At 40.9% G+C, this 17,933-nt stretch overlaps 1 protein-coding gene across 10 annotated transcripts in view; it reads right to left on the reverse strand.

The window, feature by feature from the left end:
- Window positions 1-2,973: 2,973 nt before the first annotated feature.
- LOC131684934 (protein ultraspiracle homolog) overlaps window positions 2,974-17,933 on the reverse strand; it is an 83,722-nt gene continuing 68,762 nt past the window's right edge. For 9 of the 10 annotated variants that reach the window (XM_058968225.1, XM_058968222.1, XM_058968221.1 and 6 more), the window contains 6 exons: window positions 17,092-17,482; window positions 16,096-16,303; window positions 15,864-16,013; window positions 3,874-4,044; window positions 3,584-3,809; window positions 2,974-3,520 (listed from right to left, as the gene is read on the reverse strand). In XM_058968225.1, the coding sequence (XP_058824208.1) occupies window positions 3,276-3,520; window positions 3,584-3,809; window positions 3,874-4,044; window positions 15,864-16,013; window positions 16,096-16,303; window positions 17,092-17,482 (1,391 nt within the window). In that variant the 3' untranslated portion in view covers window positions 2,974-3,275. The remainder of the gene's footprint in view (window positions 3,521-3,583; window positions 3,810-3,873; window positions 4,045-15,863; window positions 16,014-16,095; window positions 16,304-17,091; window positions 17,483-17,933) is intronic. The other variant, XM_058968227.1, reaches the window with a different exon arrangement.

Genomic DNA, 17,933 nt, shown 5'->3' on the forward strand with positions numbered 1-17,933 from the left:
ATACATCCAGATACAACCAGAGCCAAAAAAAAGTAATGGATCTAAAACGAAAAGAATTACGTATAATTACAGGTTTGCCCTGCTTAGTATCATCCGAAAAATTTGGCAAAAGTCGAGATGACATTTGTCGATTCTGCAACTACGAGAGCTCGGAACATATTCTCTGTTAGTGTAGAGTACTATTTCTTCGGAGAGAGCGGTACTTCAGAAGGCATCGCCTCACGAGGTATGGCATACCTGTCCCAAACGGATCCTCAGCTACATTAGAAATGTACTACCCGGTTGGAAGCACACATGCTGACAAACAAACAACTCAGTTCCTATAATGGATTTAGGCAATTTGTAACATGTAATTTGTAACAGGCAATTTGTAACATGTAGAGCAAACAGGGCAGCCACAAAAGATAACCTTAACAATGGTCGCAGTGGCAGTTTTCCCTAACAAAAAAAACCTGAGGTCCAGTACTTCGCTCCTAAGTGCGTTCATAAATGTAGGTTCAACTCCCTTGTTACATACATTGACATCATTTGACGAAAGGTATTCTAGTAGGTACTCACCTCTGGTATTTATATCCGTGCTACCCCATATTGTGTTATGTGCATTGGCATCACATCCAATGATGAAGGGCTTGTTTATGCTTCTGCAGTACTTTATAAGGGCATCGATTTCAGAAGGTCGTGCTGTAACCGTATCGCCAGGGAAATAGGACGGAGGCGATCACAATCTCCTAGCCGTCGGTGCCTCCACTGTTATTGCAACGACGTCTCACTGAATGAATCCTGTAATTGAAGAGAAATTTATTTCTCCGTTCATCAGAAGTTCAGTTCTTGGAGTTGGCTTGTCTTCAGAATATACTAACTTTTGAACTGAGGAAGTTAATCCAAAGATTTTGTGTTTATTTCCCCCACAGCTTTTGCATAAGAGGTTCACTTGGATACAGCAAATGCTGCTCGTTGTTTTAGTGTTTTTCGGTCCTGTTCTTGCCGTTTGCGCTACTTCGCCTACTGGGTGTTTCCGATCCTCTTCTTGAGTTCATGAGCTGCATACGGTAGGGTGCTTTTGTGTATAGCTCGTGAGGCGGGCTACCATCGATGCACTCTTTACCGTTACTATGACCAGCAGTCCGTCGTGAAATGTTCCGCATTGCGCCACCCACAGTACCTTTTTCAGTCCCTGCTTGCATAGAACTTCCACAGAAGCTCTGTTGGCGGTTTTCATCAGGCTGTACAACGCCTGTTTTGGAATCTGCGACGCTTCAACGGCTTCCAATGAAACGCCTTTCTAGCGTTTGATCGCTGCATAGCTGATAGCTGTATCCTCGTCTGCACAGGTGTTCCCGAGATACCCTTGTTTGTAAGTGCACTTCCTAAACTTGGGTCTCGTATTGCTTGAGCTCTGCTCCATGATGCTATCGGTCAGTTTGCATCGAGTAGCATTTAGTTGTTCATAGCTGAGGGTGTACGCACGGTACTTAAACGGAATAATGGCCATCGAGTTCAACTTGACCATTTCGTTGAAGGTGACCGCATTCCTCTTATTTATTTTCGGAGCCCTCCAACCCACCTCCATCGGCCTGGTCTGCGTCTGCCTTTGCACTGTTCGAGTTGGAATTGAGAATAGACGAAGTACAGGACACAACATGCTTAAACGAGCCTCTATTCAGAAGCTCTCCAAGTTTGTTTTCTGCCGAATCCTTCTCTTCCACCTCCATTGCCTCAATCTCCTAGAAACTAATGTTTACAGTGTTCTTAGTGGTTTCCGTTTTGTTACCACGAATAACTAGGAAAAGTAAGTCAACCCTGCAAGAGCCCCACTTGACAGGGTAAGGGCAAAAATACGGTGGGGTGCCTTACAGGCTTCGTACGTGGCTTGGTATTTGTCATCACTTCGAATCCCAGTCACAGTTTTACGTAGGACTGTGGCTCTAATAGTTGAGCATCCCCACCGTTCATCCCTCGGCACGCGTCACGTCACACTTTGGATTGGGGTATAAGTTTTACGGTACATGTTTTGAGGCCCGTCCGTTGGCACTCTCTCATTCAGCTACTCAGCCGACACCAGTCTAACGGCCAAATGTCATCATTAGACTCACCTGGAAACATGAGAAAGGAAACTTGTGAGTACTATGTAATCTCACCGTTTGGTGATCACTTCATTGTTTGAATACGTTGTTAAATAGTTCAAAAATTGATTTGTAGCAGAAATGACGGAAGAGAAACCAGCTATAATTGTGATTCAGAGGAGAAACTGAAAGACATTGTTGACTTCGGAGCAGACCCCGCACTAGTTGGCTTTGGGCAATCGAGGTAGTTATGTACAAAAATCGAGCAGCTTGTGAATCTGAAATTTATTAGCTAGTCATTCAAAACGCTCGGTTTGGTTAGCCACGACAATAAAAATTGTTTTTAAGGCAATATATCAAAGTTACTCGATTTGACCCTTGCCCATGTCTATTACATCATTTACTTAGGAGACACGGTAAAACTGCTCATAAAAATCATGTACAAAAGCTTTCCATATTAAAATTCATGGTTCAAGCATTTTTATAACGTGAATTATCAATTTTCATTGGTAAAAATTTTACGGCAAGTATACAATGTATAGGCTTTATTGTATTATAGCATCCGGTATCTATCAAATTGGCAAGTGTAAGCAATTAAATGTTAAAATCAAACTTTCGGCGTCAAACATGAAATCAGATCGGATCGAAATACATTCGTTCAAAAAATAAATTCGTTATAATGCTGAATAAGCTGATTTTCTGTATCATCGTGCTAACCATTGTAGAAAGTATCGAAATTATCGTTTTATTGATTGATTTGTTGAAATCAGCGTAATCAGACAACTGATTGCATTTCTTTGTCGTTCTATTTTCAAACGGTGCTTCCAAGTAACATCTGAGCAGCCCTACTAGCAAGTGAATATCAAAGTTCAGCTATATGCGAATATTGTTAAACTTTATTTTCATCTTTTTTGTATCAACAGAGTTCTTTTTGTAATCATAAATCGATTTTTCATAAAATCTATTTGCACCATTTTTTAATTTCTTTAATTTAGTTTATATTTAATATATATTAAAATATATTTATTATTTAATAAGTTACTGAGTCCTACAATTTGCTTAAAACTTCATAGTACTGTTGTTTTTTCTGACATAAGAAAAATCCTAAAATTTCAAGCTTTCTACAGCCGCAGAAAGTAACCCTATCGGTAGTGATAAAAATAATAAATGTGATGAGGAGACGAATACCGTAAATGTGTCAACTGTTCCTTTTTACATCGGCATATCGAGCATCTCTATAATGAAGTTATCCAAATGCTTATCACTGAGCAATCGTATGAAATTGAGATGATCGAGACACTTGAGACTGATCGAGCGCAGGGCCGGCAGCCTAAGCAGTAACTGCGCGAATCGTCCTTCTTCCGCGGGATGCTGCTGCTTGCAATGCTCGTCTAGACAAGAGTAGATCTTTTCCCGCATTTGATCGATTTCTTTCTGGCTTTTTAGTCCTCGTATATCTGGGGTAAAGCATTGAACAAAACAGTAATCATTGTCAAACCTGTCAAGCGACGGATACTCACCAGGATTAAACAGGATAATAGCCTTGAGAACGCCGAGTTCTGCTCGTGTTACTTCTAGCCGTTTCATTTTGATTCCGAGCTCACAAAGAATTCGATCGAACAACGTGTCCACCCCAGCCTGCAGAGCGCTGTTCCGGTGAAGGGTAAATCCCGGTCCCAAACACAGCTGCTGGGGTTGTCGGATCATCACCCGACTGCCGTCAGGCGAACGTTCCGTTTCAATGTACTGAAAAGAGCGGACGTTTTATTTAAAAAAATAATTTAATTGACAATGCTTCAGCTGCACAAACCTCCATGCTTCTCCAGGCAACGGACGCAATGAGCATCTCGTTCCAACCGCACCGAAGTAGCATCACCTGGTCGTCCCGGTGGAGATTGGTAAAGTTTGGCATCCGCCGAGCGTAGTCTATCAGCTGGTAGATTTGTTTGTTCACCATCTGACACAGGTGCGAGACTGGGATCTGAGAATGAAAGAGAATAAACTTGAGAACCGTGCCGATATTTGGGCTATAGTAATAAATTATGTTCTTCTTGCGATTATCACGCCTCCATTATAAAATACATAGATACTTTTTAAACGAGCGTGGTCTTTAAAACATTTAAACTACAGCTTCTTACTTGCCTTCTTATGTTTTGGCAATAAAAATGTCTTAGTGTCTGAGGCTAGATAACATCCTAAAATTTGCAAAATTTCTAAAAGGTTTGCACGGCAATAATTTGTAAGTCGATGGGGATTTTAATAATTTAAAAACTAACCGATTATGAATCCCTTGACTTGAATATTGTACCTAATTTATTTTTATACTATAAAAATGATCTATTAAAATCAATCTATAAACTATCGAAAAAATTACGAAAAAATTTGAAATTCCCATTCTTATGGCAGATCTGTCAATATAGAGCACCTAAAAGATTCAATCAAATGTTGGGAGATTAAAAATACCAGTTCCGCAGGTTCGTTTCGTACAATTCGTTACTTGCTGATCAAACGAGCAACATGTAGACTGTACCAACTAGAAGAATACACAATGGATTTTTGACCGTTGAACGAAGTAAAAATAAATTTCGAGCCATTTTGACACATAAAATGTCATTTGAATCCAGTGACTCTAGAAACAAGTCGCTGAAGAACCCCGGCGAGAGTAGCTTGAAGGGATGTATTTTAAGTTTTTTTTTCCATACGTTTATTTGACACGGCATTTGCAAGCTTTTTACGCCAGTTTCTTTTTTTACATAGCGCGTTACAAAAATCCTTAAGACTAATTTTAACTATACTAGTAATTTGTCTAAAACTAACACTGAAATCACTTTATTCTTTGCTTTTTTCCTTACATTGTTTATTTCATAATGATCTAGTATTTTCGGGTGCGTTTATTTACTTTTTTTCTGTTATTGTCTAAATTTAAAAACTGAATATTCTAGGACATTTTAATTGGTGAATGATTAGCCTTGGATGAGAGTATGACGAGATGAATTTAATTAAATTTTGACAGACGCTGTTTTTAGAAAATGATAGATAAGTTCCATGTATAGAGAATCGCGATACGCCAGGATGTCTCTAACAGGAACATGAATTGGTCTTCCTCGGACTTGTAAAGAATCTACTAATTGTGATCTGGCTTCACGATATTCATTGCAGGACCAAACAACATGCTCAATGTATGGTGACCCTCTCCACAAGCACAATGATTACCCTCAGCGAGCCCAATATGACGGAGATGCGCATCTAAAGTATTGGACATGAGCCTAGACCCTAGACATCACACGGATGAAGTCCCGACTTACATCCAATCTTTTGAACCATGCCTTCGTTGATACTTTAGGGATAATTGAGTGTAGCCATCGTCCCATATCTCCATTGTCCCAAGATGTTTGCCAACTAGCAAGTGTCCTCTGTCGAGAAGCGCTATAAAATTCATTGTAAGCGATGGGTCTTTCATATATTTCACCATCTAGTGCACCAATCTTGGCTAAATTATCAGCTTTCTCATTGCCCGCAATAGAGCAATGCGCGGGAAGCCACACTAGGGACACTAGGGTAAATTTATAACATTTTCTTGTTAGGTTATTCAGAGATTCTCGTATCTTCCCCAAAAAGAATGGATCGTGATTATCAATCCTCTTTGAGCGTAGAGCTGCAATTGTGCTGAGACTATCAGTGAGGATAAAGTAATGGTTCGGGGGTAAAGTATTAATTATTTGCATACTATAGTGAACTGCTGCTAGTTCCGCTATATAAACAGAGGTGGGTTCTGCAAGTTTGAGAGAAATTGAAAAATTATTGTTGAAAATACCGAAACCAGTGGCCCCACTGATTCGTGACCCATCAGTGTAAAACATTTTAAGGCAGTCTATGTGTTGATAGTATCTAGTATATTGACGTATGTGGAAACATACCTAGCAAGCGTTATTTCTTGTGACATGTGATTGAAATACACTGTCATGAATCTGGTTTGGGGTTGAAGCTCGACAAGTCTTTCAAAATTTTCAATTACCAGTGGGTTCATAACCTCACATCGAATAAGTAAACGAGAGGAGAGATCCCAGAATCGGTCTTTTAAAGGAAGAACTCCCGCTAGTACTTCAAGACTCATCGTATGGGTCGACTGCATGCAACCTAAGGCAATTCGTAAACAACGATACTGTATCCGTTCCAGTTTAATTATGTGAGTGTTCGCAGCTGAACGGAAACAGAAGCACCCATATTCCATTACTGAAAGTATTGTTGTTTGATACAATCTTATCATGTCACTTGGATGAGAACCCCACCATGATCCAGTTATTGTTCGCAGAAAATTTATCCTTTGTTGGCATTTCGTTATTAGATATCTAATGTGGCCTCCCCATGTGCCTTTAGAATCGAACCAAATTCCAAGGTATTTAAAAGTCAGGACTTGGGCTATCGTTCTACCAACCAACTGGAGCTGAAGCTGAGCCGGATCACGCTTCCTTGAGAAAACGACCAACTCTGTTTTCTCCGTAGAGAAATCGATGCCCAGTTTTAAAGCCCAAATTGATAAATTATCCAAGCTATCTTGCAATGGTTGTTGTAAATTTATAGCTTTTGGTCCTGTGGCAGAAACCACCCCATCATCTGCAAGTTGTCTTAGAGTGCATGGGCTGACAATACAATTATCAATGTCATTCACGTAAAAATTATAGAGAAGGGGGCTTAGACAAGAGCCTTGTGGGAGGCCCATGTAACTTATTCTGAGTGTCGCCAAATCGCCATATGAAAAATGCATGTGCTTTTCTGACAATAAATTGTATAGATAATTATTTAATATCGGTGAAAGACCACATTGATGTAGCTTCTCCGAGAGAACATCAATGGAGACTGAGTCGAATGCTCCTTTTATGTCTAAGAACACAGACGCCATTTGTTCTTTTTTTGCGTAAGCGAGTTGGATTTCTGACGAAAGTAGCGCCAGGCAATCATTCGTTCCCTTTCCTCTCCGAAAACCAAACTGGGTATCTGAGAGTAAGCCGTTCGCCTCAACCCAGTTGTCGAGACGTCGTAGGATAATTTTTTCCAACAATTTCCTGATGCAGGATAGCATTGCAATCGGTCGATACGAGTTATGATCGGAGGCTGGTTTTCCCGGTTTTGGAATGGCGATAACTCTCACTTGTCTCCAGTCACGCGGGACAATATTCTGCTCAAGAAGTCTTTTTGCTAGGTCAGGCAGATTCTTCACCAAGTTGAATTTAATTCTGTCTAGTCCCGGAGCATTATTGTTGCATGAGAGGAGTGCAATTGAAAATTCCATCATTGTCAAAGGCGAATTTATGAAATCGTTACTTGTGGGAGCATCGCGAATGATTTTCTGCGCAGGAGCAGAATCTGGACAAATTTTCTTGGCAAAATTAAATATCCAACGATTCGAAAAATCTGCGCTTTCATTAGTCACGTTTCGATTCCTCATTCTTCTGGCTGTGTTCCAAAGAGTACTCATTGATGTTTCTCTTGACAAGCCATCAACGAAGCGTCTCCAATAACTAGACTTTTTGGCACGACGTATACTGTCAAATTTGTTTTGCAAAATGAAATAATTTTCAAAGTTCTCACGTATACCCCCTTTCTGTTTCATAATTTCTTTGTAGGCAACTTGTTTAGCTTCATATGCATCAGAGCACTCTTTGTCCCACCAAGGATTAGGGGACCGTCTATTTATTGTCATTCCAGGATTGCATTTCGTTTGGGCTTGTTCTGCTGCTTCAATAATTAAACCCGCTAGGAATTCATATTCTTCGGTAGGGGGTAGCTCTTCTGTCGAAGCAAGAGAAGTGAAAATTAATGTTTCGTATGTTTTCCAATCAATATTTCGTGTTAAGTCATAAGGAACATTGATTGAATTCGTAAGGCCTAATTCACTGTTAATTGAAACAACGATTGGCAAATGATCGCTACCGTGAGGATCAGGTACAACCTTCCACGTGCAATCTAACCGAAGTGATGTCGAGCACATAGATAGATCTAATGCACTTGGACGTGCAGGAGGTCTGGGGATGTATTTTAAGTTGGTTGCAATCTCTGGATCGATTCCCGTCTCAGTAAGTTTCGATATTAACAACAGTTATATGGCAATGGTCGGTCAACGAGTTAGCAACAGCTACTAAAGACGAAAAACAACGAAAGAACAAAGCGAAGTGCGGAAACAATCTGGATAACGTTGCCTAGAAAAATATCACCGCTGGTGATGTGTCCGTCAGAGTGGCTGAGAGCTAAGTGGCACACGAAAATTGGTATCGGGAGAAATTCCGCCGCCGGAAAACTCTCAGCTCCAGCTAGCGGATAAATAGTAGTGCCGAGAAGTATAAGAAATCCTGGAAGCTAGTTGTAAATAGATGTAAACCATTATGGTCAGCGCCTCTGGTCAGTATGCAGAAGTGAATTTTCAAAAAAATGCAGATTGTTATAGAAACGTCTTTGTTTGGCGACACGTTTGTAGATTTCTTCAATAATTGTGGTGCTCGAACGAAGCCCAGGACCGTATTTTTTCTCTTATCCAACTTGTCGAAATTGCTAGGGCAGGCTCAGGACCAACAAAGTCAATCGCTGCACCTGCCCTGGCCAATTCTTCAGCCTATTCAGTTCCAATAATACCCGAATGTCCGAGCACTCAGACAAGGTAGATAGTGTTGATAATGCTAGGTTCTTCGATTTGCGTTTGGCACGCGATCACTAGTTTGGACTGTGATTTGTCTGAGCTAAGGGCCTTGATTGCAGCCTAACTATCGGAGTAGAAGTTTTTAACTTTGCCGGAAAAGCTCTGTTGAAGGCCCGATTGTACCCCGCACATAATCGCGAAGATTTCTGCTTGGAATACAGTACAGTATCTACCTAGCGAGTGAGATTGCTCCAATCTCATATCACGACAGTAGACACCAGCATCAGCACGTCCCTCCATCAGAGAACTGTCAGTGTAACAGATCACTTGCGTTTGTTGTTGTCTTTCCATATAGCCAGACAACCACTCCTCTCGAGAGGGAATCTTCACATGGAATGTCCTGTAAGGAAAACTACATGTGAGTGTAATATCGCTGGGAACAAGAATATCTTCACTCCATGTTACCATTTGTGACCCCAGGTCTTTCCAAAAGTTCAACTGCACCGCCCGAAGGCCATGTACACTTTTTTGACTCTGAACCCAATGTGAGCAGATTAATTCAGTTTGAAATCCAATATAACTCTAACGTATTTGACTTGATCTGCACTCAGTAGCTCAAAATCAAAGAACTGCAAGGGACGAACCCCGGTTGTTATTCGCTTCTTCGTGAAAATAACCGTTGAAATTTTGTTTGGGTTAACTGATAATTTAACTTGTTTTCACCACTATTTGACAGCTCTTAATGCTTGTTGCATTACGTCAAAGATTGTTCCGATGCAAAGTCCAGTAATTAGTATTTGGTAATCGTCAGCAAACCCGTAGGTTGGAAATCAAAGTTCATTGAGTTTCTTCAACAAGCCATCGACAACTAAGTTCCATAACAAAGATGACAGAACGCCACCCTGAGGACAACCGTAAATACTCAACTTTCGTATCTCAGCCTGTCGCAGTGACGAGCAAAGAATGCGGTTACTAAGCATTGCGTTTATCCAACCCGAGATACTTGCAGATATCCCATGACCGCGCTTCTCTCCCAGAAGACTGGAAGGGTACCTTGTCAAAAGCACCATCAATATCTAGCAATACACCCAAGCTAGATTGCTTGAGCAACATCGTGAAGCATAGTGATCGTGGATATCCCACACTGATATGCATGTGCATTTTGTGGAGTGGATCAAAGAACTAAACTAACGTTCCTGAAGTGATGATCGATTATCCGCTCCAAAGCTATCAGAAGAAAAGAACTTAAGCTGATAAGCTTGGCTTCTTCATAGCTTCAGCCCCCCATCATTTCGTCCGTCACATGAACACCATCTCTGGTTTTTAAGGAGTTCATCTAAAAATCTTTCGATTTCGATAGAATTTTATTTAACCTGCTAGCCGCGATCAGACTAGAGACATTAGTGCATAGGTTTTGCCGGTCAGAACGCTCTGCAGATCAAAGACATTTCTTATATGCACTACGTGCTGAGCTGAAAGCCCTGGAGTCATCTCGTTGACGCTCTTCTCATATCCTTCTTCATATTTTCAAGCTCAGCCTTTCACCAAGGGGTTCCCTTAGTCGATTTAACAGTACAAAGTGGACAAGCTTCTTCGTAGGATGTTACTATGAATGAGTTTGTCGTAGCCACGATGTCATCTAAGTCGTCTACTTGAGTAATTGTTGGAAAATATCCATGAAATTTAGTCGCCAAGTTTTCCAAAAAGAGGTCCCAGTTTGCAGATTTAGGATTACGATATGTTTGAAGGTACGAAGGTTACGAATATATATATATATATATATATATATATATATATATATATATATATATATATATATATATATATATATATATATATATATATATATATATATATATATATATATATATATATATATATATATATATATATATATATATATATATATATATATATATATATATATATATATATATATATATATATATATATATATATATATATATATATATATATATATATATATATATATATATATATATATATATATATATATATATATATATATATAGGTTCAGTTTCATTTTGAACCTGCCAATTTCCCAGCTCATGCAAAATTCTATCAGAGCAAAGTGTTATGTCGAACACCTCCTCCCTCCCAGACCTCGTAAAAGTTAGTCGGTTTACCACATTCAGAATATGGAGATTTGTACTACTTATGTACTCCATCAGTTCAGAGCCTCTCAGATTGAAGTCTGAGCTGCCCCAACTGATGTGATAAGCGGAAGTCCATTTCTGCTACAATATGATACAACGTTTTGAAATCATCAGAAGGATATGATTCGTTATGCGGTAGATATGCTTTACAATATATGCACACTCAGGTTTTTTTTTACGCGGGGGATACGAGCCGCGTAAATGAAAACCGCGTAAATTTCAAAATCCGCGTAAATGAAAACCGCGTAAATTTCAAAATCCGCGTAAATGAAAACCGCGTAAATTTCAAAATCCGCGTAAATGAAAACCGCGTAAATTTCAAAATCCGCGTAAATGAAAACCGCGTAAATTTCAAAATCCGCGTAAATGAAAACCGCGTAAATTTCAAAATCCGCGTAAATGAAAACCGCGTAAATTTCAAAATCCGCGTAAATGAAGACCACTTAAATTTAAGAATCCGTGATAAAGGGAACCTCATTGATGGATACCGCGTAAATTCCAAAATCCGCGTAAATGAAAACCGCGTAAATTTCAAAAACCGCGTAAATGAAAACCGCGTAAATTTCAAAATCCGCGTAAATGAAAACCGCGTAAATTTCAAAATCCGCGTAAAAAAAACGCGTAAAAAAATACCGCGCAAAAAAAAACCGCGTAAAAAAACTTGAGTGTATATACGTTTTGTCTTCGTTACCGACAGTCAGAGGAACTGTGACTACACAGATATCGCGAGTTGTGAGCTCCGGTATGTGACACGCGTCAATACTGTACGTTTATGCTGGAGATTGATTTGTGCTATTCCAACCATTGTTGATTAGAGAACTGTGCATTTCATCTCAACATAAATTGCACAACAACTAGAGGACTCCAAACAACTTGGGATGTTAACGCTTATAGCGAGCCATATCAGGTTTAAATGGAACACGATCGTTTGATTCTTACGATTTGCGAAGAAAAAAGTCCACTGTGTCAGAGATTCGCATAACACAGTAAGGGCAAAACCCAAAATGCTCCGTGTGTGACTGGCATATTTTACACCCTCCAGTCATCAAGTCCTCGGCACGAAACTACACCTTGACTTAGGGACTCCTGCTTTCAGTTGCCTCCTGCGACATGGGAGCAGGAACCCAGTTCTTGGCCGGATACCACACGGCCTCTGGACAGGTTCGTCTGTAAACAACGATATTTGATAATCGAAACCCAGCAAAACTTCACTGAACTACCTTCAGCCGAGAGTCTCAGCAAACCCCCAGCCAACAAAAATTCGGCAAAATTATGCGGATCATCTTAGCTTAGCTTAGTTGACTGCCCGTGAGTTTCCCGTGATTGATCAAAGCCTGTTGAAATTGCATATTGAACCAATTGTATGATACTTCATCATACTTAACGTGCAAAAATTCATACGGAGATTCCACGTCCCGAACCCGAAAGTCCCTTCACTATACTGCTTGCCAAAAATCCATAAAAACCCAGTGTCAATGAGACCAATTTCATCCAACATTTGCGCGCCCACCGAGAAGATGGCTGCTTGGCTGGTGAATGAAATGAAAAAGTACCCTGTTACTCACGGAAAAAGTGTAAAAAACAGTATAGATTTGGTGCAGCAACTGAAAGATTTTGAGGCCAGGCGGGGGGAACTTCTGGTATCGTTTGATGTGACTGCTTTATTCCCAAACGTACCAGTATCTAACACCTTGGAAAGTCTTCGACGACATCTGGAGCGAAACCGCGTGTTACCCTATCAGGTCGAAGCTAACCTTTCAGTGGCAGAGTGTTGCATGAAACAGAACTTTTTCACGTTTAGAGGGAAGTTCTACAAGCAAACGTTTGGTCTTAGCATGGGCAACAAGCTCTCGCCTCTACTAGCAGACGTTTTCTTGAGCGATTTCGAGGTAGCTTTAGGGAAAGAAAAGCTCTTCCCTCGAGTTTGGAGACGCTGCGTGGACGACATTTTCGCAGTCGTGAAAGAACGCTACCTAACGTAGACCCTTGACCTATTGAACTCCCGTCACAGCACAATAAAGTTTACGGTAGAGAAGGAAATAGAAGGGAAATTGCCATTCCTAGACCTGATGATAACCAGGAAAGCGGACAACAAACTAAAATTCGGGGTCTACCGTAAACCGACATCCACAGACAGATACATAACTTCCGACTCTAACCATTTCGGCGCTCAAAAACAAGCAGCCTTCCATTCCATGGCTCATCGTCTATTCAATATACCGATGGAAAATGAAGACTTCAAGGCCGAGCGGGATAAAATATACAAAGCTGCTGTATTGAACGGATATGAAAAAGGATTTGTGGACAAAATTCTAAGGAAACACAAAAGGAAAAAACACAGACAAAACGCGACAACGTTAGAGCCGGTTAAAAAACAGGAACGTAGAATCTGCTTGCCGTTTTACCCCAAAATTACTAATCCCGTTCAAACCGTCCTAAAACAGCATGGTTACCAAGTCGCATACAAAAGTGGTAACACCTTGAAAAACCTCTTGTGTAATCTAAAAGATAAGGTTCCAACCGATCAAAAATCGGGGATCTACCAAATCCCCTGTAAAGATTGCCCCGCAGTATATATTGGACAAACTCGCCGAAAGTTCAAAGTCGGCATTCGCGAACATAAACATGCTGTCGACCACGAAAGAGGCGACGACTCCAGTGTGGCAGCACACACTATAGCCCACAATCACACAATAGACTGGGACAGTGCGAAACTCGTGAAAACTGTACGGAAAGCTGCACACCTGAACGCATGGGAATCAATGTACATAGCCAATGCTGAACACGTGCTTATGAACGAGGACGACGCGCCAATATCATCACCCCTTTTCCATTTCCTGAAAATTCAGTGAATTTTTGTGTTTTTTTAATTCTCTTCTCGACGAGTACTGCACGCAGTATGATTGTATGTGTCATCCAGTAATCAGTCGGACATCGTCCTGTAGATGGGCAACATCGAGCCCGAAACCGGCCGAGAAAAAGGTAATTTTTAATCCTTTTTTAAAGTTAGTAAGGACAATAAGTGTTGTGTCCTGTCTCGCGTCGCGTTTTTGTGAGTGTGACTAAGATTATAGTATGATCAATAACGTAGATGGCCACGCCCATACAGGTCAATTTTGGGATGGGAAGGAATGTTAGTTGAACACTTGTGACTATTATGACCGAGGAATTCTCTGCATCATCCTCAAGTGCTCAAGTGTCACAGGATAGGATTGGTGTTAGTAGGTAGAATTCGAAACGATCAATTTGAACTCCGAACAACCGGCCATCGGGAGTAATGCTTCTTATTAACACCTCAATCATCATTTTTAAAGTTTGCAGTACAAAGAAAGCGTACAAATGTATAAATGATTTCCCAAATGAATGTGAAAAAATTCACTGGGAAATGTTAATGACAAGTTGGCATCTCCACTCTCCCTATCAGACACGTTCCCATAATTGGGTTAGATAAAAAATTGCAAACGACAGGTTTATTATGCGTAACAAATATAATAAACACTATGACAGAGGATCCCTCGGTGATCCAGAAGAAGATTGGATGGGAGAACAGCAATACTAGCAAATACCGACTACCATATGAGCGGCGCAAATTCGAACGACTGGATGATTTTGAAGAAAGGACCAGGAGTGCGATTTTACGAAGTTTTAGCTTCCGATGGCCCTACATTTTCTGATAAAGTGATGTTCTGGAATGTTGAGATTTTTATCACTGTTTAGGAAAGCAAAAGTATTATAAAGCTAGTGTCAGTCCTTCATGAGACCTCCAGAAGTCACTTTTGGAGGTATTCGTAAATATAGATTTCTTGGTAAACGGTTCCAGATTTAATAAAAAACCTAATTTAACACATCTACAGATCGCTTGCAACATAAAAAACTTTTTGCAATTCGACAGCTCCATCTTAGGCCAATTCAATAAATTTCCTACATGAAAGTACGCGTGGAAGAGCCGATATATTAATATATGCTGTTACTTAGTGTAGAATTAGATTTCTTCCTTTACGGCTAATATACAAACTTAAAACGTTAGTACACAATCGAGAATAGCGAATCAGAAAAGGTGACTATATGTCAGTGATTCACTAAATACAGAATGGATAAAGGTTATGATATAAAACCTTAAGGTCCGTCCAGGTTAAGTCTTCGGTACGGAGCAATACCTCAACCTAGGAACTCCTTAAGTCTTCGGTACGGAGCAATACCTCGACCTAGGAACTCCTAGCATGTTGTTAGTCGCCTCTTACGACATGTGAGCAGTTCCCAGAGGTTCTATTCTTGGCTCGGCAAAATTATGCGGATCATCGGCGAAAAATTCCGGAGCGTAAAGCGAACGTTTCGCTGCATGATACAGCTTACTGAGGAGTTGGCCCAGCTCTTCCCAGGCTCCGTTCGCCATTGAGAATATTTTAAGCCCTCTCAACAATTTTACCAATAGCACTGGACGCATGACACTATGGAATTGGGGTTTCCTGTTTGATGGGTTTTTACCACAGGAACAGGTAGTCCGTAGTGTAATTCATAGCCGATTGAAACAACCACTACCGACACTACATGGCTTTTTAGGCTGTTTGAAGAAAGAAGCTGACATTGAAGGACTGCTTCCATAGATGGCCGAGCAGCCCCCCTTGGTTTAGGATGTCCCATGTTTAATGAGTCCCAATACCAGAGCTCATCGTTTGAGCCCGGGTAACATAAGCCTTTCCGCAAATTATGAAAATAATAAAAACATTCTGGCATCTCGTTCAGTACAACGAAAGTTTTTTTAGTTCAGAATGTTAGATAGAAGTATTCTAAAATAAAATATAAAAAGATCTCTATTACTGAAGGTAAATACATGTCATGGTATTCTGAATATTGTTTGGTCGATATCAAGAATATGGAAAAAATGTAATAGTAGAACAATTAAGCAATAGAAGCGTGATAAGCCTGAAATAAAATTTACCCAAAAAATTTATTCTGTTCACATTGACTCACACACAGCAAACCAAGCTCACCTTGAATTCCGGCGGAATCATCGAATTGGACCCGACTCGAAGATACGGAATCGCATTATCACCACTCTTCTGTTCGCTCAGCAGTTCAGCCTCATGGATTCGCTCGATCGTAACATCACGCACCGAACTGGTAGAATTGATTTCCTCATTCTAAAATAAATAAAAAAAAGTCGAATTCGACAGAAAATTAATTATGATAATACAGAGGCACTGCGCCGTCGACCGTAGTTACCTTTACCTTTATGGAGAACTTGGAACTCCGTTGCCGCTCCTCCTGGACGGCTTCCCGTTTCATACCGCAGGCGAGACACTTCTGATAGCGACAGTACTGGCAGCGGTTTCTTTGGCGTTTGTCTATCGTGCAGTTCTTGTCCTCCCGGCAGGCGTAGGACAGATCCTTCCGCACCGTCCGTTTGAAAAATCCTTTGCATCCCTCACAGCTGCGGGGAGAGGAAAGTGTATATTAAAATGCTAAAACAGTCTAATGGCTGCAGCAGTTATGGTTTCACGATGATGGTGAGAAATACGGTAATGAATGATGATTAATTCCCATCATTTTTCGATGCAAATTATGTGCATAGTTAAAAAGTGGCGGCACACTGGAACACTTTTAAATGTCATGTTGCGGCTCGCTGTGTGCGGGAAATTAATTACGACCAGTCCATAGCGCGGTGCAGTCGTGAGAGATTTAAGCATCATTAATAACGATAAAATCTTATGGATAGTTCTAAATATCCCAGCCTTTGTTCGACGAACAAATCCTGTTGGCATTGAACTCAGCAATAGGGTTACTTGTACGTGTAAGAGCCTAACCTAAAACCCCGCCGCACAATTGCAACGCGTTAACAAAGTTCATATTTCTCCCTTCTGTCCGACGATGCCTGTACATACTGTGTGGCGCCAGAAGAAGAACGCGATCACGCTTCGTTCGGTCCGTTTCTCGTCAGTCCACCAGTGCTTGCATCACATCGATCTAGTGTCATACAAAAGCGTGAAAATCAAATGCCGAGGTCAGCTGAATAATTTTCCCGTTTTCTTCCTCAGCAGTGAGGTACACCCACAACAACGAGCATTCCCGGTGAGAGAGACCGCAATATAACAGCATTCCTACTGACATTGTACTCGTACCATACCATACAACGTACTGAGAACGGTCGAGCTCACAATTTGCATCTAATTAGTGGGCAGCAGGGTGAGCGGTGCCTGCCTTCAACCATCAACGACTAACCTATAGACACCGTAGTGCTTTCCACTGGCCCGATCGCCGCAGATCGAGCAAAGATGCTTCGAACCACTAAGCGGGTGATTTGGTGGATAGTGCTGCCCGGATCCAACACCTCCTCCGCCACTAACACCACCGCCACCACCACCACCGCCGGCAGAATTTTGCATCTGCTGTTGCGGACTGTTGAGACTGCTTTGACTGTTGACATTTTGCTGCTGCTGGAGAACTGCTGCGACCTGCTGGTTGAAGGTGCCGGGGCTAGCCGGGCCACAGTTGTTACCGGGTGAGAATGGGCCCACACTTCCGTTTAGCAACGAGATGTCCGGTTTGAGATCCGGCTTCATGTCCTGCGGGGACAGTGGTCCCAAGTGACCGACGAGGGTGGCATCGAAACCTGGGGTGGTGAGAAAAGAGGAATGTGTGATTAGAAATAGCATATTTGCACCGAAATATATGCGAAACTATAATCAGTTGTAATTCATAGAGGTCCGAGCATTTCGAATACCTGGGAGCCCACCCTGAAATTTGATACCCAGATCTATCTATATCTTTAAGATCTTAATTTGAGTATTGAATTTGTGATCCATTACACGACAGAAGTGGATGGAGTTCCTTTTAGGTTGGTCTAGAATACAGGAATTCGTTTTTTTTATAAATTTATGAACTAAAACGTTCACTACGAAAAATACCATGGTCCAAAAATCCAATCTAGTGAAGCGAAGACCTAACAAATTCAAAATTATTCAATATCTAAGAAAATACCGTTTCAGCATACACATGCACTCATATTCTTTCGAGCAATTTCCAAACAGCTTCTCGCGTTACATTTAAAATTCCAACGAATT

The sequence above is a fragment of the Topomyia yanbarensis genome, chromosome 2, assembly GCF_030247195.1.
Source record: "Topomyia yanbarensis strain Yona2022 chromosome 2, ASM3024719v1, whole genome shotgun sequence".
Taxonomy (NCBI): Eukaryota; Metazoa; Arthropoda; class Insecta; order Diptera; family Culicidae; genus Topomyia; species Topomyia yanbarensis.